The sequence below is a fragment of the Epinephelus fuscoguttatus genome, linkage group LG6 (assembly GCF_011397635.1).
Source record: "Epinephelus fuscoguttatus linkage group LG6, E.fuscoguttatus.final_Chr_v1".
Lineage (NCBI taxonomy): Eukaryota > Metazoa > Chordata > Actinopteri > Perciformes > Serranidae > Epinephelus > Epinephelus fuscoguttatus.
The window spans coordinates 21,385,487-21,409,102 of record NC_064757.1 but is presented as its reverse complement, the minus strand read 5'-3'; the positions used below and the strand labels follow the sequence as shown (position 1 = coordinate 21,409,102).

Here is a 23,616-nt window from a genome sequence, read left to right as displayed (position 1 = left end):
AATATGAGACAGAGAAAAGTAGCAAATAATAAACAACAGACACATTTTTGGCAAATTATTTTCGCGATTAATTGGGGCAGTGATGCATCCTGTCGCAATATGATAGTTGTGCTTTGAAAAAAGAAAAGGAAAAAAAAAAATCGTTACTCAGCAAGTTAGACGCAGTAGCGTAAGAGCACTTCCGGTACGACTCTTTCAAAATAAAATCGTAGAAAATACGCATTCTTGAACATAAACGACCGAAAGGATGTCATTTACTGCCAATAAGTGGTGCATAGAAATAAAGAAAGTCCTCCTTTATTGTAATTTTTTCTTAATGCTTAAACACTAACATGGATTTTTGAAGCATTATCTCTGAAACTACTAACACATTTTTGAAACAATATTTACAGCAATATAGGTTACAACAAAATAGGGCAGACTGAATGAATAAAGAAAAAAACCCGATAAACTTTCTAAAAGGGGGACAAACATAACAAAAAATGCATCTCATTTTTGAATATTTTTCCCCCAGGATAAGCAGAGTGTTTAATAAAAGTTAGGATTTCTTATTTCCCTTTGAATTAAGATTGTGATGTCATTGTTATTTTAAAGTGAGGGAGAAAAGCCAGCATTTACGAAGTGTGACACACCAATTTAAATTTTACGACAATTTTTGCAAAATTGACTGCTTTACACTCAATTTGGAATATAATAACGCACTTTAGCAAAATTAAAAATACTGGTCTCTACATTACTACACTAGTTTACTTTTGCCTTTGCACTCTGACACTGCTGAGACTGTTGCCTAAGTAGTGTCAGAACATTTTAAGAAAAAAACTTTGCCCCATTTGTGTGATGTATGTTCAGAATACACTTAAATACTTAACACATTTGTATACCTGTGTGTTTATGACAACTTTATTGCACACTGTTATGCTGTGCACACAGAAAATGCAAAAGCCACCAGTGGTTTTCATCTGTACTATCAGTGTGTAGTTGGGGCTTTGTGTGCTTGTTTTAAATGATGGTTTGTGTGTAGGCCTACTGTGTTGGTGTGGTCTGAGGTTCTGTGGTCACTGTGAGTCTTGCAAAAGCAGCCCCCAGTTTCAAAGATGGTGCTTGGGCAATCAGAAAAAACCTGCACACAATAGAAAGGATGCAGCACACCAAGCACTTTGAAATCATTGTTTCAAAGCATCTCATACAGAGAACAGTGACATCTGCTAGCCAGTCTAGTCACTGCACCCAATGTCTTATATTACATGCTGTGTGATAAATACAACTACATTTTTCCAACTGTTCAGATGTCCAGCGTGTCTTCAACCTACTGCAGCAGTAACCTCTCTTGTAAGGTAAGAAATACCTGGTTATATTACACACAGAAACTGCAATGCATGCCGTCACATTGGTCTCTGTGGTGGGGGGGTTGTATGTTAAGCAGGAAGCAAATGTCACCATGGATACTGATACACAGTTTCCATAGCTGCTGTCTCTGTGTGGTTTTTCTCAGTAAATGTATACGTACTCCAGAAAACTGAAAAAACTCATTGTCACAGAAGCCATTTAAATGAAACACATGAATCTTTATTACTTCATCCAGCATTACATCCGGTGCAAACACTGAGAAACATAACCGATGGTAGATCAGTGGTCTTCACTATACATTTATTAATAGCAGTTTTTTCTAGTTTCAGTTTTATAACAAAGTGTTAAACAGGGGTGGAAAACATGGTTTACGTTAAGTAAGAGTTTTTAAGTCGGTTGCCACATAAAACGACATGGCACAAACTCAAGCAAACTACATGTAAAAACCTCTCGGACACAAGGAAAGAAACACCGTGGTTAAAGGCTTCTTCCAAACTGGTAAAAGCTCTGAGAAAGAAGGAAAAGAGAGAGAAGAGACTGCGTATAATGAGATGACTTTACAGTGCCGACTGTAAAACTGAGGACAGTGGCGTACATACGCTATCACAGAGTGCACATGCAGACATGTCAGCCAGAGCAACCAGAAATGAAATACTGGTTTTGTGCGGTAAACCTTAAAACATGTTCAATGACGATCTCTTCTGAATCCAGGTCAAAAATATCCTGTTCAAAGAAAGTACAAACAAGTATAAAAGAAAATAATTTAATAAGAACAGAGAGGGGGAGGCTAAACATTCTCCACGAAGGAAATAACACTATTTTCCTTCCTACGTTTTTCTAACGAGACCATAGTGAGTGAACAGCCAGTTTTGTTAGGAGAGGGATCATAACAAATGCAATTCCTTGAGCCTGTCGGTACGTCAGACTGTCCTTTTATTCATATTTTCACAGCTGCTGGAGACAGCCCGAGTTGTGCCAAACATCTAGTGGTTATGTTTCTGCATGTGTCACTTAAACCTCTTCAGACTCCTGTCTCTAAAGAGCACGTGGCCTCTTGGGATTGATCTGCTTACTGGCTTGCTCCTCCTCCTGGAGTGTAGAGCGGAATGACTTCACTTTATCTGAGAGGAAAAGACAGGATCGGAAAAATGTGATGAGTATTTGCCGGAGCAGGATGTGTCGTCATGAAAAGGTCAACGTGTGTTTCAGTCATACCTCGGAGCTCAGTAAGGATTTCTATCTTCTGGTCTAGGATCTGCTCCAACTGGGTGGCGTACGACTCCACGTCATAATCCACCTCTTCTGTCATCTCCAGCAGCACCTTTTCATCTTCCAGCCACCGGATAGACTCCTGCTCACGGAGGACACATACAGGAGCATATTCAGTTTAGGACAGGCCAAGATGAAATCATACCAGAAGCACTGAAGACTGATCTTTTAATTATAACAGCCTTCACACAGAGGTTATTAATGCATGTGTTAGATGTGTTAAGTGTATCTTGGGAAGGATCCCTACAGAGATAGGCGTTTTTGTTAAAGAGTGAGGGTGCTTTCAGACCTAGAGTTGTCTTGCTTTGATGGGAATCAGGGACTAATTTTGTTACACAGTTGCATAATTGCCTAGAGTTGGTTCGTGTTCTCACGGCAGCATTTACAAGCGGACCAGATCAAATGCCTTGCATGAGAAAGCTGCTCTTGACTGGTCAGATTTTCCATGCAGGAAAAATCCAGGAAGTAAACAAAACGAAGAAGAGTACACTTGCAAGATAAATGTGACACTTTCTAATGTCACAATGGAGGGACAACCACGCAGGTTGATGTTAGCGCTGGTCATTGTGGACTATATTGCTGTCATTTTTCATTTTAGTCAAACCACAGTTTGAAAATGAGGCCCTGCTCCAACTAGAAAACAATGTTTTGATGCATTGGATGTGCTGAATGTGCATATTAAGGCAGTACAGGAGGAGGTGCACATTAATAATCCTCCAGGACTGTAACATGCTCATGTTTAACCCAAACAATGTGTAATGTGACTGCAGTTGGTTCGGATCGAGGTTGGAACACGTTCTCACCACAAACAAACCGCACCAGAGTTTGTTTGTAACTGGACCGAGACCACCTCTTCAAGAAGGTCTTGGTTCAGTTGTTTTGGTGCGCACCCGAGTGTGATTGCCGTGTTCACACTTGCCCAAACAAACCACACTTAGGGGGCAAACGAACTTGAGTTCGACTGAACCAAACCAAACAGGGCAGGTGTGAAAGCACCCTAAGATCCTTTTTGTTTAAACAAATGTATGAATCCCGCTGTATCTGCTTACCCTCATCAATGTGTGGAGAAATGACAAATGTCCTTAAAGCAGATGACATCTACCTGTCTTCATGTATGTGGACATCATAATGTGAGCAAGCGTATTCAAAGAGTCACATATATTTTCCTCAGTGTTCTGACCTGGAAAACAGCTCGATGGTCCTCCAGGACCTGCTCCTCCATCTCCACTAACTGAGACACGGCCTCATGGAAGGTAAAGAGCTGGGGAGACACTTCCTCCTCCTGGGAAACATATTTACAGGATCAACAAGGGACACAGAAGCAAACTTCACATGGCTTCAGTAGCAACAAAAGCTGAACACACAACAAACCTTTTATTCAGATCTCAAAACATATTTTGGGCTTTCTTGCAAGCAACAAGGTCAACATATATTACTCAAATATAAGTTGTTGGAATACATGCTATATGGGCTGATAATTGTTTTCCAAAATGGAAACTTTCTTGACCAAAATTGGTGACAAGTACTTAAAGAAAGACTTCAACCGCCAAATAATCATTTCTATATCAATTACTGATATAGAAATGATCATTTCTATATCAATTACTGATATAGAAATGATTATTTGAGGGTTGAAGTATTCCTTTAATTCATTAAATTAGCTAAAACAGATATTCAAAATTTGTTCTATCACAACATGCTGTATGTTTATATTTGTGCGATATGAGGTGACGCAGACCCTGTGTACTTACATTCTGCTCACAGAGCAGTTTGAGGTCGTCTCTCTGCGGCGAGATACTCAGCCATTCCTCGTCCAAAAGATCCAACTGGTTGACATTGTGGATGTTGGGTCGACCCCCCTCAATCACTTGATTGGGGTCCACAGTCAGCTCCTTCACCCTGCGGAGAAAAGATGTTAAGCTGGTTGGGACTGTTTCCTTTCACGACGCAGACACACTCTGAACATGGCTGCTGTTTGATTCGGGGTATGACGTTAACTGAGGAGGAGGGGGGGGAGTCAAAGGCGTTCACAAACAGCACAGGATGGCAGCATCATGACAGCAGTGACATCATGCATGGGAAAGGATGACTGTGTTGGTTCTGTAGGTTTGGTTTATTCTCATAATGGACAGACCGTGAAAGAACACAGTTTATCTGGTTCACCTGTGATGCAATCCATTACATGTCACCTGGGGGAATTTATAACACTAAGGGTTAGCATCCGGATGGTCAGAGCTCGTATTTAATGAAGCCTCATAGAGCAAATAAGGTATTACCACCATGCACCTGACCTGCAGGTACAGCAGTAATTAATTAGGACTGTTTAAGAGGGATTACCACCTGAGAGTTAGCTCTAACAAAAGCTCATCCTGGGTGCTTTTACTGAACAGCTTTGTGGACGTTTTAGTGTCATCACTGGCACAAAACAGCAGTGGACACTTTATGAAGTCCAAATTTTAACCACCATGTATCCAATGTGACTAATCACACCCAACTCTCACAGCTGGTGGAATCACACAGAGCAAATAAAAGACACCTAAATGGACAGACGCAGGCGTGAAAAGAAAAAGGTCATGTCCACAGCTTAGCCAAAGATAAGAGTGGAAGTCAAAGCAGGGAAGGTGGATGAAAAGGCATCATGTCATGCAGATAAAAAAAATAGGATAAGAAGTCATGGAGGTTTTCCACAGTGAACAGCTGATGAAGTGAATGAAAGCTGAACTCATGGATGTGTGTCACAATGTAACATGTACATGAAGGAAGCGCATGCATTGTGTGTGTTTTGTGTGCGTGCGTATGCGTGCAGTCGTGTGCTTTGGGGAGTGTTTGACCTGCTGGGAGAGGTAGCAGCAAAGTCATCGTACTCAAAGGTATTGGTGGGCGAGTGCTCAGGGCGACTCCCCTGACCGCCCTGGGAGAAGGGGATGTCCGACGGACTAATCCCAAACTCCTTCACTCTACACAGCGGCACCAGCCACACAAGGGCACAGAGGAGCGGAGGGCGGGAGAGAGAGGAGGGAAACAAAGCAGGAAAAAGAGAAGACAGGGGATACAGGAGAGTCAGACAGAACTACTGACAGTACGCAGAGAAATGTACAACATTGGTACAGCTAATTTCGATCTAAACAAAAGCCACTGGGGATTAAAGAAGAATTAAAGTAACTATCACTTCGTAAAATTGCTTAATTTCTGTTGGTTTCTGTGGCAACAAGGCCTTGTCCAAATCACTGCAGCTGGTCAACATATTCCCACCTGTTGGCATAGCGTAGTGTGTTGAGGGTATTCTCGCAGGATGTCATACCAGGAGAGATTGTTGCAATCTGTGCAGACAAACAGAAAATCATTCAAATTTATACCATCTGGAAGAGATATGAAGACATGGACACAGGAAATTAATGGAGACAATGAACTGACCATGCATGTGCGTGAATTTTCCCCAATGAAAGAGTCTCTCAGGACCTGGGTGAGCTTACTGGCTCTGAATGGAGTGTGGGGCTTGTTACGGCCAAGTGCCCTGATGCACTCCTGAAACAAGAGGAGCAGAGACACATTGTTTGGTAAGTAAAACGAATTGGAATTCACAGTGTAAAACAGAGTCACTGCCATTGCTCCCCACAAACCTTGAGGGCCAGCAGGCTTTTGTTGATCTCAGCTCCCTCCAGACGAGTTTGGCGGTCGGCACTCGATGTATCAGCCCCCCTCTCGTTACCTGCGAGGTCAATGAGGGAGAACTTGCCGTGCATCTTCCCCTTCCTCCGAAGAATGATCTGGAAAACGGCGTGACTGCGAGATGAGTGGGCGTTGGCTGACGTCTGCCCTGATGTCCTGGGAGTGAGAGGAATGAGACACAGAGATGAACAAAGGGCAGATTCGGGTGAAGAGACCAAGAACAGAACAATTGCAGCAGAGAAAGAGGGAAAGTAAGTGTTATGTTTTGATCATAGTAACATGTACTGGTCTTGCTTCAATAATACTGACTGAGCGACAAAGTTCCTGTTGTCTTACCTGCAGCTGTTGCCCACTTCTATGAGTTTCAAGACCTCCTCTGTGCACTTGACCTCCTTCTCCTGAAGCCCCACAACCTGCACTTGCTGCTTCCCGTCCTCCAGCACCCTCAGCTTAGCTTTACGATTCAGCAGGTCAAACACCTAACGATACATACACATAGTCAGCACTGGTTCATGTTTTATTTTGGGGGAAAAACAAAAATGATTACACGTCACTTGCCTTTCCACTGTAGATTTCAAAGAAGGTTGCGTACACTTGTAGATCTAACTTCTTGTAGTTGGGTTTCTTCAACATGAGAAATACATCCCGAGCTGCATGAAAAAAGATTAAAGATTTAAAAATGTCATATAAGCAAACCCATCCCTTTAACATAACAACCAAATTCATTTTATTAGAGTGCCTTCACTAATAAATTTGCACATAAAGCAACAACTTACCAGCTAATGCATAAACTCCTTTGGAGCAGTCTTGGTTCTTCCCCGAGAAATCTCCACCCATAGTCTAAAATACAATATAGGGATTTTTTAAAATCATATGCAAGGGTAATAAAATAGAGCAGATCCCTAGTAGGTGATGTAGCGTTGGCTTTTTGAAGGTGACTTACATGCGTTTTTCCACTGCCTGTCTGCCCATAGGCAAAGCAGGTGGCCATGCCCCTCTCAAAAATAGTCTCCACTAGGGGTCTGGCGGTGAACCTGCAGGATGAGACAGAACACACATTTAGTTCCTACAACATGTAACATGTAACCATCATGTACACAAAACAAGAATGTTAATTCAGTTTTGTAAAATTATGTATTATCCTCATCACACTGACTAGTCACATGTAACTGCTGTTAATTATTAGAGCAGGCACATGAAACAGCTTGGTCTGTTTGCTGACTTCTTGTTACACACCTGTAAACCATCTCATTGGTGGTGCTGTCATCAAAGGCGTAGTCAAAGCGGAAGGTCTGGTTCTCCAGGTAGCGGGTCAGGTCCACTTTTTGTTTAGGTTCATGAACCATCACCACATCTTTACTAGGGATGGTGATCACATCCAAATCCTTCATGGCCAGCTCTGGAACGCAGCAGAGGCAAGACTTTCAATCACATGTATACTTAAATAGAGTACCACACACAGTGATGCATAATGTTGTTACTGATAGAGGACAATGGATCCTATTTAAACAATTTATAGTGCTTAGTCTAAAGTGCATGGAGCAAGAACATTTAGGGCGTGTCTAACTCCACTTTTGCTAGTTAAACGCTACATAATTTGGGTACAGAGTTAGGCACAAGTGGAAAAGGGGTGGTATTTAGTACCTTAATTAATCATTTAACTAATAAGAATGTCATCTCCAATTCCCTTTAAAAGCCAGGTGTGCCTGGACCTGATAAGGAGGATTTGGCGAAATGGAGAAGTGAGCAGTTACCTTAACAGAGAAAACAGAACTAAACTTTAAGCTTTTGAAATAAATAATGAAGATATGCCGCTCTTTATCATTAATGTGCATAGCACCTCTTCTAAAGGGGAGTCTGCTGCAGACGAGCAGCGGAAAGCAGCTCTAGACAAAGTAATTAATAATTTCCTCATTATTTATGTATTATTTCATCCACCCACAACACATCCCTGCGTCCGTGTGTGTGTAACAAGGAGTGTGTAAATGTGCTGAACTCACTGATGTAGGCGCATCTTACTATCTGAATAATGCACCCTTCAAATAGCAGGAAAATACTGCACCATTCTGACGACCAGGTGTTTGCGGGTCAGTGGCGCAACTGCTTTCTGCTGCCACACAATAGAAATATGCAAACAATGTACCTGACCATACCTCATTTTTAGAGTGACACACTGATGGATGCACAGATGGGTGCAAGTATATTTGCTTATTACACAATGTGGGTGCTGGCTGTGGAAATGAAAACTGTCTCGGCCTGAAACAAGCATAAAATGTTGCACTGCGCTGTGTGCCGCTTTGTGCTGGGTGTTTTCTCTTACCTTTCTTGTTTAGTGGACGTTTCCTCACACAAACACATATTCTGTGCTCCTCAATCTGGACAATGCAACAAAGAAGGACATTTTATTACATTGCTGCTGAAGGTAAACATCTGATGATCACGAATGAGGGAAAATTTACATTTACTCACCAGATCTGCTGTGGTCAGAGGCCGGTAGTCCAGACTGGCTCGGAAATCTCGGATCATGTACATGATCTCATAGTTAGGGATGGTGGTGTCCACCTCCTAAATGTGACAGAATAAGGTGTCAGTCTATTCATCAAAAGGCAAATGATCTATTTCAACACATCATGTCAATGTCAGGGAGGGACAAAAGGTGAATAATATTTACGCACCTGAGCTCTCTTCTCCCTGAGCTCCTGTTGCTGAAGCCGGCGCCTCTCTCTCTTCTCCTGCAGTTTCTCCACCTCCTTCACGCAGTTTGACTTCCTCCTCGCTGCCATAAAGACAAGAAAAACAGTGACTCTACTGCCTTTAACAGGATGTGCCTTTCTTTGTGAGAGGGTCTCTTCCTCTCTCATTCCCCATCCCAACAGTCTCTTCTACTTCCTCTGTCTTTTCCCTTGGCTTGAGCTGCATATTTCTCTCAGTGAGTCTTTCTTCTCTCATAGTAGTCCTTCAACCAGAAGGGAGACTTTGGGCTATTTCCAACAAAGCAGAGCTGTGATGGCGCTCAAGCACAGACCAGGATGCGGTGGCTGGCACACAGTGCCTCCAGTATTACACTGACTTCTTTCTCTACATAACACACAAAAGGCCTTTGCAGTATGTTTAAAACCTTCTCTTGTCATCTATCCCTTCTATCTGCATCCCAAGGGGCTGTTTATATGCATATGTTTCTTGCGGCCTCATTGCATTGTTGCCAATGGAGATGCGCATAAGGCACAATGCAACATGCAGCAAAGGGCCACAGGCTGGAGTCGAACCCGGGCCGACTTGTACATGGGGCGCCTGCTCTACTACTAAGCCACCGATGCCCCACAAAGTTCAATTTCTGGAATGTAACACTGGCACACACGTGGTGAGGAACAACCATTCACTTTCCTTTCTTTGGTAAATATCAGTCTGTGTTAAATATGAAGGAGAAGTTGACCATTTTAACACAGGGATACCGAGAGCTTTACGATCCGTATCACAGACTACATCTTATTATACACCTAAAAAACAAAGCCTTTAAGAAGATCAGCTCCACACTCTGGATTTCTGGTAAGTAGGCTATGATACGGTGCCGGTTGTGGTCGCTTAGCAACGTCAGGGGCAACCTGCCTCTGCGCCCTTGAAAGTTGGCACAGAGTAGGCACAGGAGAAGTACCCAGCACCCGACCTCACGTTATCCAGGCAGTAAAAGACGCATCATGTGTCCCGGCACTAAAACACCACTGGAACAAGGGACTGCTAAAACACATCACTCACAATGTCACATAAATGCCTTGTGTTACCAAAATAAGAGATGGTTTCAAATCAAGTATGACTGGAAAACTGATTAAATCAACCAGCAATTAACCAGAAGCTTATTCCAAATCTCCCAGCACAGCACACCCACAGATTAGTGTTGTGTCAGGTCAATCACAAATTATTAGTAACCATGATAAGAGAACACTTGGTTAGCAAACATGTGAGTAAAAGCCACTTATGATTGAGTTCATAAAAAACAGTGTTATCTGATTAGCCCCGGCTCGCAGCTCCAGCCCCAGCTTCCCACGTAAAGCCTGGCCGAAGCTCTGTAATACAGTCCTGGCCTGCCGCTGGCTCCAGCCCCGGAGAACCCAGACTATCAGAGCAGAGGGATTAATAATCTGCTCTAATCTGGGAGGAGAAGATGAGCTGGGTCAGCACCGGGACAAGGCAGTTTAAGAGGGAGGCAGCACCATCGCTACTTGTGGGGCTGCTCTGTCTCACAGGCGGTGGTGGGAGCTGAGGGGTGAGGAGGGGGAACAGGGCGTTTCCCTCCTTCCCCTCTTAGTTCATCAAATTACAGTTGGAAGGAATGGAGGATAAAGAAAAAGGTTATTGTTGCCGTCTGAGCCTTGAGGAGTAACACACAGTGCCACAGGCTTTTCCACGTGTGTGCTTGTGTGTGACTCAGCAGAAAGCAGACCGGAAAAAGACAGCGCAGTCAACCAGCAGCACAAATGGGTTTTTTTCCTCTCCCTGTCTAATACCCAGAAAGCCTGTCTGCTGGATGGATTGGGTTTGTGCTACTTCACCACCACACCACAGCTCTGAATAGTATCTGTCAGACATTTTGGGTGTACAAGCTTCTCGTAAGACTAGAGGACTCTCAGTTACTATTGGGAGCTCTATGCGAATCACCACGAGGCATTGAGGGCAGGGGAAACATGCAGGTGATACATACAAAGCTGTCCCAACTCCTTTCTGGATATCGGGTGATGTGAGGATTCTGTGATAAACACGTGGTCGACAAAAAATGAGACATTAATAGTTTTACAGATGGCCTAAATCAAAAGTAATGTAAATGTTAAAAAGTGATGGTGATTCACAATTCAATCGACAGCATGCAACACATCTGGATTTTGCATTCAAACCCATAGAGAGTTAGTTATCTGTAAACCAAATGCTTACAGCTGGCTGCCTGACAATACTTTTTCCTCTGGAGAAAGATCACAGTTCTGTTTAATTAAAAACAAATGACTCTTTTTCGACCATGTTACCATTCTGCAGTTGCTGCTGTGTCTGAGCTTGAGTGGGCTGTGAAGGCTGCAGAGACGGGGGTGGTGGTGCAGGCTCTGGTTGTTGAGGCTGTGGTTGTCTGGCCCGGGTCGGAATCACTGAAGACACAAAACCACAAAGATTAAGAAAGAAACATTTTAAATCGCATGCAGCAAACGCAGCACTTTTGAACTTGGTATTAAAACTGAACCCATTGCCTTAAACTTAAAATTAAGCCTTACCAAATTCAATTAAAATTTGTTAAACCATGGGTGACTTTCACCCCAAATTAACAACTTAAGATCAGAGTTATAAGTGATCTGACACGACCATGTGTTTTGTATGTATTCACCATTGCTTTTCTTTATGATTCCTAAATTCACCGTCAAGATTTAAGATCAAAACATTATGAACAGATACTTAAACTATTCACCAAGACGTGCATGAAACAAACCTCTATTATCCCTGGACGGAGTATCATTCTTAGAAGGTGCTATCGTCCGACGGTTCTGCAAGAAAAAAGACAAAAGCTACAGTGAGATATTCGAGGGTAAAAGGATTAGGGTGTGGTGATTCCAAGAGTCCTAATTCCGTTTTTAACTCTTTATTTAAAATATTTAATAGATCTTTAGACAAAGCATGAACACAACAGTGTGGGGGCACACCAGCTGATTATTCATGAGTCTACGTGCTCATTGTCCTTTTATTGTCCACTGACATTCACAGTGAAGCTGTGTCCACTTCCTCTGAAATAAAGACAGTCCATTTCTCCCATTTTCTGAGGAATACTGCTCCTCTAGACCCCAGAGAAAGAGTAATCTTTTCCATTATGAAGTTCTGCTTGATTATATCCATCAATTGTTTAAGGCTTGGAGGCTCAGATTTGTACCCGTACTTTGTAATCGCTTTCTTACCGGCAATACACAGTACTTTACACAAATACCAATCTTTTTTATTAAATCACATCTTCCCTTACTGCACTGGGAATACAGAACCTTGATATCACTGGGTATTGAAATATCTGGACACATCCAAAAAATGTGGGAGTGATTGGCATCCATGTGTCTGCACTGTCTCCTCCTAATTTCACCTTTACATATTTCATAGCTGCTCTGGATCTGAAAAAGGAAACACATCCTTTTCCCACCATTAAGTTTTCAACTGCTTCTGTAATGTACAGATACAGAAATAGACAAAGCCTGAGAATCTGATTAGTGCTGAGTACAGAGGCCTCCTCTGTCCACACTTATGTTAGTGATGACACTGCAAATGCACAAATCCTAAACTCCATTTAAAAAAGAATGAGACTAGACCATATCCAAATCATAAAAGCTTGCAACTTGGTTTTTGAGGATGATTCCTGTGCAAGTTATGGATTTGCTGTATCACTGGATCTACTTTACAGGTTATGGAGCTTCACAACCAAACAGCACTTCAATTATGTAACTGTTGCAGGCCAACATTACAGTATGCCATTGCCTCACAGGTTAAATCACAACTGCAGTATTTTCCAAACCAATCCGTGTTAACGTGACACACACAGCGTACTTAACAGGACCAATTAGTTACCTAGAAGGATCTATATTAAGCTCCAGCTAACTGCAGCCACATAGTCTCACGTCTCAGCACTTTAGATGGAGTCTGCCTCACATGGAGGGAGAGAATTAAAAGAAAAGGAAAGTTTGTTTCAACAGTCTTAATCAGTTACTCATTTAGTTCCTCTTTCAAACTTGGGACCGACTAATTTTGGATGATGTTCGAGCGCTGCTTAGAAAGAGACAGACCGCATTTGTGGCTGAGATGACAAAGAGTCACAGAGGTTACTGACGGTCGTGCTGTAAAATGGGCAAAAATTAGCACGTCCACCCGGCTGTCATGTTTCCATCACTATCGACTGGAGCTGGAGCCAATAAATACTTGCGACTACTGCAGAAAAATTTGTCCCAGCAATGAATGTCGATTGAAAACTTACCACTAAAGACAAAAGCCATGTTAGTAGATTTTCTTTCCTCTGGGAAATGGGGCATGGGGTGGCACACTGGTTCTCACCTTTGCAATTTTGTTGATCTTCACACATGTGGGTGTAGGTGGGGGTGGAGTCTCTGGACTAGGGGCAATTTCCTCATCTGGAGCCACATCTGGGTTAAGTGCAAATATACTCTCCAAGTCAATCTGTCCAGAAACAGAGGAGTATTAATACCAACAGCATTACATGTGTGCCAATTAACTGATGTTTGGCATTAGACTCTATTCATGTAGACCGCTGCTGTGTGAATGAGGAAACAATGAACTTTTACCAGCCACCTTTTAAGGATACACGGGTTGATACCAAAAAGTCACAGTGTGGTAAAGTGATTTTTGCATTCCGGATTTGGTAGCCTAAATGTCATATTGCCAATTTATTAACTGTATATCAGAAATATCTAACACCAAGTCATACACTAGGCCAGCATATTAGTTGGCCTAGCAAATACCATATATGATATGTACAAAAACAAAGTACACACGAGAATTCATAGCTGAGAAGTTGGATATGCTGTTAAGTATACACAGTGTGGGTCCTATGACCAGAGTTACAGGCTGTGTGTGTCATGAACATCAGTGTACTGAGAGGTCTGATGTCTGTTGTACATGCAAGCTGGTTGTGCAATCACCACAGCTCCTGGATGTCTTTTAATCCATTATTCATTACTGTGAAAAGTAAAAGCACATGCCGGTGCTCTGAGTGGTAATACATGGTCATTTACCTCTTTCCCTTTTGTGTCTCCATTTTCTATCCACTCCACTGTGACACTCTCGTTGTCCTCATTCAGGGAGGTCACCATTGCCTGGTGTATGCGTCCTGTGAAAGTATCATAGACAGGGAAAACACAAACATCAGATAAGTCAGACTAACATCAGATAAGTCAGACTAACACTTAAAGGTGAAGGCAGTGCTTACAAAAGGCCCAAACTAGGGTCCACATTCTTTTAAGGCTCTGGCAAGGTAGCAATAACTGTGGCAATATTTTAATTGTTTATAAGTAGCATGCTAATGCTATCTGCTACTCACCACCTCATGTTTTAGTGATGAAAAGGAGATAACAAGGATAATTAAATATAAATCAACACTAATGTATTTTTGTTCTCTTTTTTTCTTTTACAGCCACACATATATATATACAGGTTAACATAAAATGGATTTCACTAATACCTTGCCTTGGGTATTAGCAGGGTAATGTATTTAGCAGGGTATATTAGAAAAGGGCTAATTACCACCTGCAAGCCTGATCAGATCTGCACCAGGGTTGGAAATTAGAACCAGCCACCAGCCAAATGCAGGTAAAGTATTCAAGTGGCTCCTAGTTGCTTCAATCACCAGCCAAGAGAACAATGACAATCTATGGAGTGGCTAGTAGATTTTGGGATCCACCAGCCACCATAGCAGGTGGACAAAAAAGTTATTTTCCAACCCTAATCTATACATAGGCCTGTTACATTACAACTGTTTTTCATTTGGAAATGCAGCAATGTTGGGAAAACCTGAAAAGTAACAGGTAAAGGTAGCACGCACATCCCAAAAACTTAATGCTGGGTGCTGGACCAAAAGGTAAGTATGAAATAAAAGATAAGGTCCGCACACCAGAAGCTGCTCCTTGAAAATTTATTTAGACGTAACGTTTCGGGCTTCTGTCTGTCTGATGAGGAGCCCGAAACGTTAACGTCTAAATAAATTTTCGAAAACCTGAAAAGTGACACAGAATGTAGTACATATTTTTGGTCATCTCAGGACATACTGATTTGCTGGGTTCATATTTCAAGTTGCAGATGCAAATAGGGCAGGGTGGCGATACAAGTTTATTGTTTAGCAGCTTTCAACTTAATCACATTACCATTTATATCATCATTCTATAAATGTCTATTGTCCAAACAGCTCGTTACACAGCACAATGTTAAATGATGCCCTAGTGCACTAAATCAAATCTGTGCTCACATTTATACTAACAGCACATTTTATTTTGACCTCAACATCTTAAACATCAGGCGGCAATTGGGTCCTAACTTTCAAAGGAAAGCGAGGCATTAGTATGGGGTTTGATAATGACCTGCTGGGGACAACCACTGATAATAGAGACAAGCACTGCTGCTGCAAGCCTGCATGCTTCTCTCCACCTCTCCTCTCTGTCTGCAGCGTAATAATACCAGCTGTAAAGAGCTTGCTCTGCCCTCCCATCTTTGTCTGCGTGGATCCGACTCTATGCTGTAAATTCCCAGCACAGTCCAGGGAAACACCATGTTCCTGTATCCATTATTCAGAGACACACAGGGAGCTGGAGAGCAAAGATGCTTTTCGTGTTCTCAGCTGCTGAACATTTCACTGATTTACCTTACAATGGTTTTGTTTGGCAATACACAAAAAAAGCAAATCTAGTTTCTTAAAATAAAATGGTGGGGGAAAACCTTTACTCCAAAGATCAGGAACCTCTGCCTTAAGATGAGAGACATATCTTATATATTAACAAAAGAATAAACTTACTACACTTTTTAAATCAAATGCAGTTTTGATATTGCATACATTTAATTCATTAACATTGATTGACGATGACTACACAATACTGTTAAACTACATGATACATTCTGCAGTATAAAAGACTGCATTTTACCCCCCCAAAAATAACAAGTGACATGATCTGAATTAACACTGTTACATATGTAAATGCAACAATCATTTGATCATTTTGCACACATGAACCATATATACCACTGGCGCTGCCATAAAAATTTAATGAGCGATAATGATGTCAACCTTACAACCCAGCCCTACTCGCCATCCCTCCATTAAATGGCTATGTTCCCCATAAATATCCAGAGCCAGACAGTGTTCAGTCCCAGAGCTCGTAATAACAGAGACAAAAGCTTTGAAAAATAGTCTAATTGAAAGTAAACTAAGTGAACTATATCTGGGCCACATTCAGGTAAGTCACAGTGTTACAACATGGATGACAACAGCTGATTAGGACAGCATTATGAGAGCTAAATAACAAAAATATTTACAACAAACTACAAACATGAGTGACATATTTAAAGTGCAGGGCCACCACAAGCTGCCAAAACAGCTTCAGTGCACCTTGGCATTAATTTTCCAAGTCTCTGTAACTCTACTGTTGGGATTAACACTGTTTTTACAAAAAGATATTCCCTCATTTGATGCTGATGGTAAAGAGCACCAATCCAAAATTATCTCTACATGAATGGAGATCTGCTGACCGTGAAGCCTTGATCACATGATTCACATCATTTCATATTTCCACTATTAAGTCACCGCTTGTGCCCTGAATGGAGACATCTGCAATTGTTGTGTTTCTTCATTAATTCAAAGTTTCCTTTAATCTGTCACCTGCATGCCAATCTCTTTAGTGAACTTTAGTGCAATCCACTGTTGAGCTGTGACACGGTAGGTTACAAAGCAACCTTGGCAAGAGTAAAGGTGGCAGGAACAACAGGCACGTGGTGCTTGTTGTCACACTTCTACTTAAGGAGAGAGTAGAGAGCACACCATACTGCATCAGTGGCTGCAGCACTCAGAGGATTTACAGCGACAAATCACTGCTGCTTCCTTTGGCTAAAGGCAGTGGTTAAATTTGAGACCACAACCTTCCTATTGGTTCATGTGACTGTGACAGAGCAACAACTTCCTCCAAACCAGTTGCGTCGAAAGGTTTTTAGGTAACGTAACATCCAGTAAAGCTTAAGTACGATTTGAAGCACATTCATACCTAAATAACACACATTTTAGTTTTGCCTGTTCCAATGGGAATCACAGAGGAGGACTGATCAAATGAAATTACAACAGTAAACCACTGACAGAAATAAACGTTACGTGAAGTCAACCATTTCTTTGGAACTCTGCTGAGTGTTTGTTGTATCAACCAGTACACGGCGACAACTATACTGAAAGTGTTGACAGCACTTCATCTTTATTGTTTACATAATACAGTGTATCTTGATATAATGACCAGGATAATGTGGAGAATGGAGAGTGTGAACCTCAGTACAGATTCACATCCTGGCAGATGTTTTACTAGAAACACGAATAAACAGAACTTTTGGACAAAATACTGGGCTTGATGCCATGATAAATTCATAAAGTAGAAGTGAGAGCAATTCCCCATGAGTAAAGGCTACTCTACAGTTACCAAATGTGCATACTATAAACAAATTGAGGCCCCAGCCACAGTAATGTGATGCACAACAATGGTAATTTAGGGGGCTCGACTAACCTGTTGCAGCCAGACGCTAAGAGAACCGGGGGTGCAGAAGCTTGCTCTACACCATCACCAAGACAGCGTTTTTTACAGTAAGAATAACTTTCACCATCCAGATATTTTCTAATTATCATTACCATTTAATTACTATAGTCCAAGTTCAAATAAAAAAACAAAACATTGCAATAGCTCTATGTAGGTGACATTTATAGAGAATTATTTTTAAAAATAGCAAATAATTGGTGTTTGTAGTTGATAAGTGTCTTAACTGATAATCAGATTTGATTACCTTATGCCAGTTGCCTTGTGATCTAATCATCAATCGTTGAGCAGCGCAAGTAAAAAGCCTTCAGACAGGTTCAAGGGCACAGCAGCTGTCCTGTGCCAGACACTGTCTCATACAAGATCCAGACACACTCTTGTGTAGTTGTGCACTCAGACTTTGCTGATGAAAGGAACATTTCATTTCTCCCCAGAAGTCAGTAAAGTGTACCAGCCCGCCAAGCTACTTCACACATACTCACACACTATTTCTAGCTAGCTACATGATCTGATATGCTAAGTCACACACCGGCTTGTCTTGCAGCAGCTGATATGCTGATTTTCTGTAACTGAATGCACAATCAACTGTGTCCCACTTTTATACCAGTACTTGGCTCAATGGGTAGTCTGACACCTACCAGTAGTTGAAGGGGCTTATGAGGGGGTGCTTCAAGCTCTGCTCAGTCTGATGAACAAACATAGCTTTCACAGCATCACTTTCACTACAAAACCAAAGGCACTCATTAACAAAACTGTGTCAACATGTCACAGATTGAGAGAAATGATGCAGTCCATAATCACTAAGCTGGAAGGTGACATATGTCTCTCTAGTACTCTACTACAAAAGACACTACTACCCTTCACTCAAAAACAAATACCAAGTAACAACAGATAATCCATGCCCAACATGAAACAGGGGATCTATAATCACATTAAAAACCAGCACACAAACCAAACCAAAGTGAGAAATTATATTTACTTAATTGCACAAATGCTCTGTTAGATCTTGCTCTCATGAGGAATGACTGTGAAAGGAAAAAAAATGCAGGGGGAGCGAGAGAGACTCCTGGCAGAATCTAGGGAGCTGGCCGCAACAGATGGGGTGGTGGCCTGAATCTGGCTTGAATCTGAACCAGCGCTGCCACCAACCCCCCAGAGAGAGGGCAATCCCTGCTCTGGATGCAACACTAACCAGCTGGGAAATGGATGGACAGAACCTCTTCTCTCTCCAGGCCTGCTGAGCGTTTCTTATACAGTGAGGATGGTGTGATCAGATGTCTCAGGGATGATGGAGTTAACAACATTATCATCAACAACAAACACCCAATACAGCAGTTAAAAAACACACCCTTGCCACTAGCTTTGAACGGTTTGTTTTCAGTCAAGTGCTTTGTTCAAAAGAGTATTTGTTGTTTCAGGGTTTATCGCCAAACTGGGTGTAGCCTAACCCTGGAAGGGCCAGCAGGCATGACACAAACTTACAGTCATCTTTGGCTGCCTGGCCCTGAAGCAATGCTCCGTAACTACACAGGGAAGGCAGAATAAAGCTGACATTCACATAGAGAAGAGTCATACAGCAAGCCGCCTCTCCCCTTCCCTGTCTACTCATCTGTTAACCCTTGGAAAAAGCTGAAGTTAAAGAGAGTGTACTGCAATCCCAGCTTCTTCCTCATGGCAGCTTACAATATGCAGTACACAGGACTGTCATAGGCGTTTATACACCACTGTTTCTTTGACTTCATTCATTTAGCATAACTTAACACTACCTAATATTAATTGTCCTCATAAGAACCACAAGTATCTACATAACAAGTGTAGTAACTACAACTACAACATACGTTTGTCTGATGTTATTTTTAACAGGCCTACATATCAGTGTGGCTAATTTCTATTTCAAAAATTGGTTTAGGATAAACAGATGTTAGTGGCTGACGTTAGTTTAGTTGGCTCAGTGAACATTTAATAACCTTTATGAATGAATTAAAATGGGCATAAATTACAGCCAAAGGGGAAACTACTCGTTAACTAAATGGATGGTGGTAGGGTTTCACTACAGAGTTGCTGCTGTAATAAAGCCGGTAACATTGGCTAATGTTAGCCGTTTAGCTAACGGCAAGCTAGTGTTGCTATCGAACTAACGTTAGCTTGGTTAGCAATTTAGCTAGCTTAGCTAATGTTAAAATTCAGTTCCATGATAGGATACCTTTTTTGGGTAACGTGGCACTAACGTTTGTGGTTTAGCTTCGTTAATAACTAATTAAAAGCATTAGACGCTATCTAACGAAATTAGTCAACCGCTAGCGGCAAATGTCTCAGAGAAGCTAGCTAACAAAGATAAGAGAGCTCATTCAAAGCCTTTAGCCATGTTGAAGCACTCCGCCCTGACAGCTAATATTAATGTTTTCGTGCAGCTAACGTGAACGTTACGCTCTGCAGCCAGGAACAACGGTTGCTGTATTCAACAGCACCCCAGCAACAAAGATCCTTAAACAACTTGCACAGTGCGAAAGAACACACAGGGTGAAACTTACCATCACTGCGCTTTATCTCCACATAAGTACCGACGACAATCTTCCCAAAACACGACGCCATTCTACATTACTTAAACGACTGACAGAAACAGGACCAAAGACTTATTATGAGCCGGGTAAAAGCAGCTTCTTCTGTTTAGCAGTCTTTGGTCGGGGAGGAAGATGCAGGCAACAGAATGAGCTAGCATTACGTAGCTACCAAGAATAGCAAAGTATTTCCGGGGTCCAGTATTTTTCAAAATAAAATCAGACAAAATTTGCAGATAGATCCTCTTCTCTGTAGCATGTCCAAATCAATTGGGTCTTGCAGTTACATTTGGTTCTTGATGGAAAGTATTTTATAATATAGATACAGACAGACATGTCCCCATACAAACCTAATGACAGGAATTCCAATTAACTGTAGAAACAGACAGTAATAAAATGGCTGTACTACCATGTAAGCCCTACTGCATTTTTACATAAAGTGCACTAAGTCTGATGCCTGTGAATATGTATGACACCAGTTGTGGAATGTTAATGCATTTACACAAGTGCAAAAGGGAGCCTAATTAAAGGGTACTCAGTGGTGGAAAAAAGTAGAAGTATAAACAGTGCAATGTTACAAGTAAAGGTCCTGCAATCAAAATATCACTCAAGTGAAAGTACAAATGTATTAGCCTCCAAAAAACTTAAAATTCCAAATGTAAAATTACTAATTCTGCAGAATGGCCCTTTTCAGAGTTAATGATGCATTAACGTGTTTATTGCTGTAAGGCAGCAGGTGGTAAAACTGGAGCTCATATTAATCACTTAATAAATTGGTGGGTAGCGTAATCTTAAATAATCATTTTTCAAGTTCATTTCTATATATTTTTTTATTAATAATCTAATCTGCCATGTAACACGTAACAAATGACACTTTCAAATAAATGTAGTAGATTAAAAAGTAGAATGTTTGCCTTTGAAATGTCGAGGAATTAAAGTACAAGTATCTCAAAACTGCACTTAAGCACAGTACGTGAGGAAATTGTCGCCTACTTAGTGGGAATTTTAGCTCCAAGAATCTTTTAATCTCATGTGGTGTCCCCCAGGGGTCAATTTTAGGTCTGTTATTGTTTAATCTGTACATGTCGCCCCTGGGTCAAATTATCAGGAAACACAATGTATGCTACCATAATTATGCTGATGACACACAGCTGTATATTTCCCTGTCCCCCGATAACCTGAGCCCTATAGACACGCTTGCAGACTGTATCAAGGATATAAATAGCTGGATGTCATGTAATTTTCTACAATTAAACAATGATAAAACGGAAATCATGGCTATCGGGGCGAAAGCACACAGACAGGAAGTATCTTCTAAATTGTCAGAATTGGCTCTGGAAAATGTTACACAGGTCAGAAACCTTGGCATCATCATTGATTCTGACCTCACCTTCCAGAGCCACATTAGCAACATAGTCAAAACTGTTTTTTATCATTTAAGAAATATTAATAAGATTAGGAGCTTTTTATCCCAGGATGACGCTGAAAGACTCATCCATGCTTTTATCTCCAGTCGGCTAGGCTACTGTAACGCACTGCTCACTGGAATACCTAAAAAGCATCTTGATTGACTGCAGCTACTCCAGAATGCAGCAGCTAGAGTTTTAACGAGAAAAAGAAGACACAACCACATAACACCTGTATTGAGGTCATTACACTGCATCTGCAACAGGCCGTCTGGCTATTCCCCGGGTCTCCATGAAAATTGGTGAGGCTGCTTTTAGCTCTTATGCTCCAAGCCGATGGAGCAGCCTACCCAGTTAAGTTTGCTCCAACATTAGCTTCTTTTAAAACTAAACTCAAAACTTTCCTTTTTAGCTATGCCTTTCGGTAGTCTGGTCGACTGGTTTTACTGGTTTTAATTATTTTAATGATTTTATCTTTTTTATCTTTTAGCGGTCCATTTCTGCTCTCAACTATTATTTTATTCTTACTCTTATGGGTTTATCTTTTATAATAGTTATACAGTTATATAGTTTTACTGATTACTTGATGGCTGTAACTATTTGATTGTTTTTTGCTCTGTGAAGCACATTGTGCTTCCACCTGGAATAAAATGTGCTATATAAATAAAGTTTTGCTTGCTTGCTTGCTTGCTAGTTATATTCCCCCACTGCTTGTGCTTTACACTAGTGTTCCAATTTGTTTATTTTCCAGTTTGTGTTACACTTATTCCACACTTTAGATGGAATATTGCACTTTTTACTCCACTACATTCACTCAACAGGTATAGTTACTACTTTGTAGATTAACACTGTAAACATACAACACCTACTCCATACAATACGGTGCATTGCTATAGAGTAAACTACTCAACATGTAAGAGTTAGAGTCAGCTTGATTATCTGCATGATTAAAATTCTGCTTATACATTAAAGTGTGTGTTTGCACTGTAGTCTTGCAACATTTACTCTGGTAAAGAATCTTAATTGTTCTTCCACCACTGTGTGGCACACTAAACATGTTAATTCCACTTTAGTGGTGTACAATTGTGGCTCTCTTGTAGTGGATGGATTAATGCCACCTGGTGGCAGCAGGACTCAAGTAGTCCACTAGGAGCCCAAGCTCCGAATGCAACCATTATACCCACTGCCCATATAGCTGAACATCCTCTATGAGGTGACCACATCATTTACATTGATATAACAGTGTCATTTACGGCTGTGACAAATCTGAGTAGCAAAGACGATGTTACAAATTGTCTGTACTTTCCCCACATTGTCATGCATTACATGGCTCTTCATGGGAGTGAAGAAAGGTTTTGGAAATACCCCACTGAGGCCATATGCACATTTGAATTACAGGTTAAATTAAACATTAGTCAAATAGATTATCTGAAGCCATCCATTGCCCCTGGCAACAAGTAACAAGTTGTAACACAGTGCATTATAGAGTGATTTGATCTTTCCTGGGTGTCCATAAATTAACTTCCATTAGTGGAGATATGGGATGGGAGTCTCCAAACATGAGGCATTAATGTCTCATGCTTTGGCTTTGGAATAGACTTGTGAAGATGTCGGATCAGAGACTCACTGAAAGAGTATTAATTGGGACACCTCCCACCGTCATCCCCGGGCTAATGAACTGAAATCATGACTTGATTTGAATAATTTGTCATTTGTTTTTCAGAACAGGTCACTTTGTGATATTCAGGAGATTAGGAGTGAAATGTTTTGCATGTTTAGAGAAAAATGGTCTGTTGATATATGGTATAAATTAAAACTATGAACATATTGTCTCATAAAGAATAGCTACAGTATGAACAAAAGATCCTCGTGTGCACAGCTGCCCTCAGGAGCCCTCAGGAGCCTGGGAAGTTTATTGCCACCCCAGAAGAGGACAGATTTTGTTTGTTGTGTAACTGTACTGACGTGTATATGAAGACATAAGGAACGTACTCTTCAGCAGGATGACCTCTATGTGTACTGACTTCTTTTGGTTGGATGATCATGAAATTGAGTTTTGAGTCAGAAAGG

General features: G+C 41.3%; 1 protein-coding gene across 4 annotated transcripts; it reads right to left on the bottom strand.

The window, feature by feature from the left end:
- Positions 1–1,544: 1,544 nt before the first annotated feature.
- On the bottom strand, positions 1,545–20,322 carry kif2a (kinesin family member 2a). Of its 4 annotated transcripts, XM_049579124.1 has the most exons (22): positions 20,114–20,322; positions 14,043–14,137; positions 13,345–13,467; positions 11,750–11,804; positions 11,298–11,414; positions 10,982–11,026; positions 8,961–9,061; positions 8,755–8,850; positions 8,606–8,660; positions 7,522–7,684; positions 7,229–7,319; positions 7,062–7,125; positions 6,844–6,935; positions 6,622–6,764; positions 6,237–6,441; positions 6,031–6,141; positions 5,869–5,936; positions 5,448–5,573; positions 4,368–4,515; positions 3,797–3,898; positions 2,563–2,698; positions 1,545–2,468 (listed from the first exon to the last, which is right to left on the bottom strand). In XM_049579124.1, exons 1-22 carry the CDS (start codon positions 20,172–20,174, stop codon positions 2,383–2,385), a joined length of 2,283 nt encoding a protein of 760 aa, XP_049435081.1. In that variant the 5' UTR covers positions 20,175–20,322; the 3' UTR covers positions 1,545–2,382. The 4 variants fall into 4 exon arrangements, with proteins under 4 accessions (XP_049435081.1, XP_049435084.1, XP_049435083.1 ...); XM_049579127.1 differs by lacking the exon at positions 5,448–5,573; XM_049579126.1 differs by lacking the exon at positions 10,982–11,026.
- Between the last annotated feature and the right edge of the window lie 3,294 nt (positions 20,323–23,616).

Coding starts and splice junctions, on each gene's coding strand:
- kif2a (XM_049579124.1), bottom strand. CDS start 20,174: ATGGCGTCGTGTTTTGGGAAGATTGTCGTCGGTACTTATGTGGAGATA. Junction 13,468..14,042: donor GAGACACAAAAGGGAAAGAG/GTAAATGACCAT, acceptor GTTTCTGGACAG/ATTGACTTGGAGAGTATATT. Junction 5,574..5,868: donor ACACTACGCTATGCCAACAG/GTGGGAATATGT, acceptor GCCGCTGTGTAG/AGTGAAGGAGTTTGGGATTA.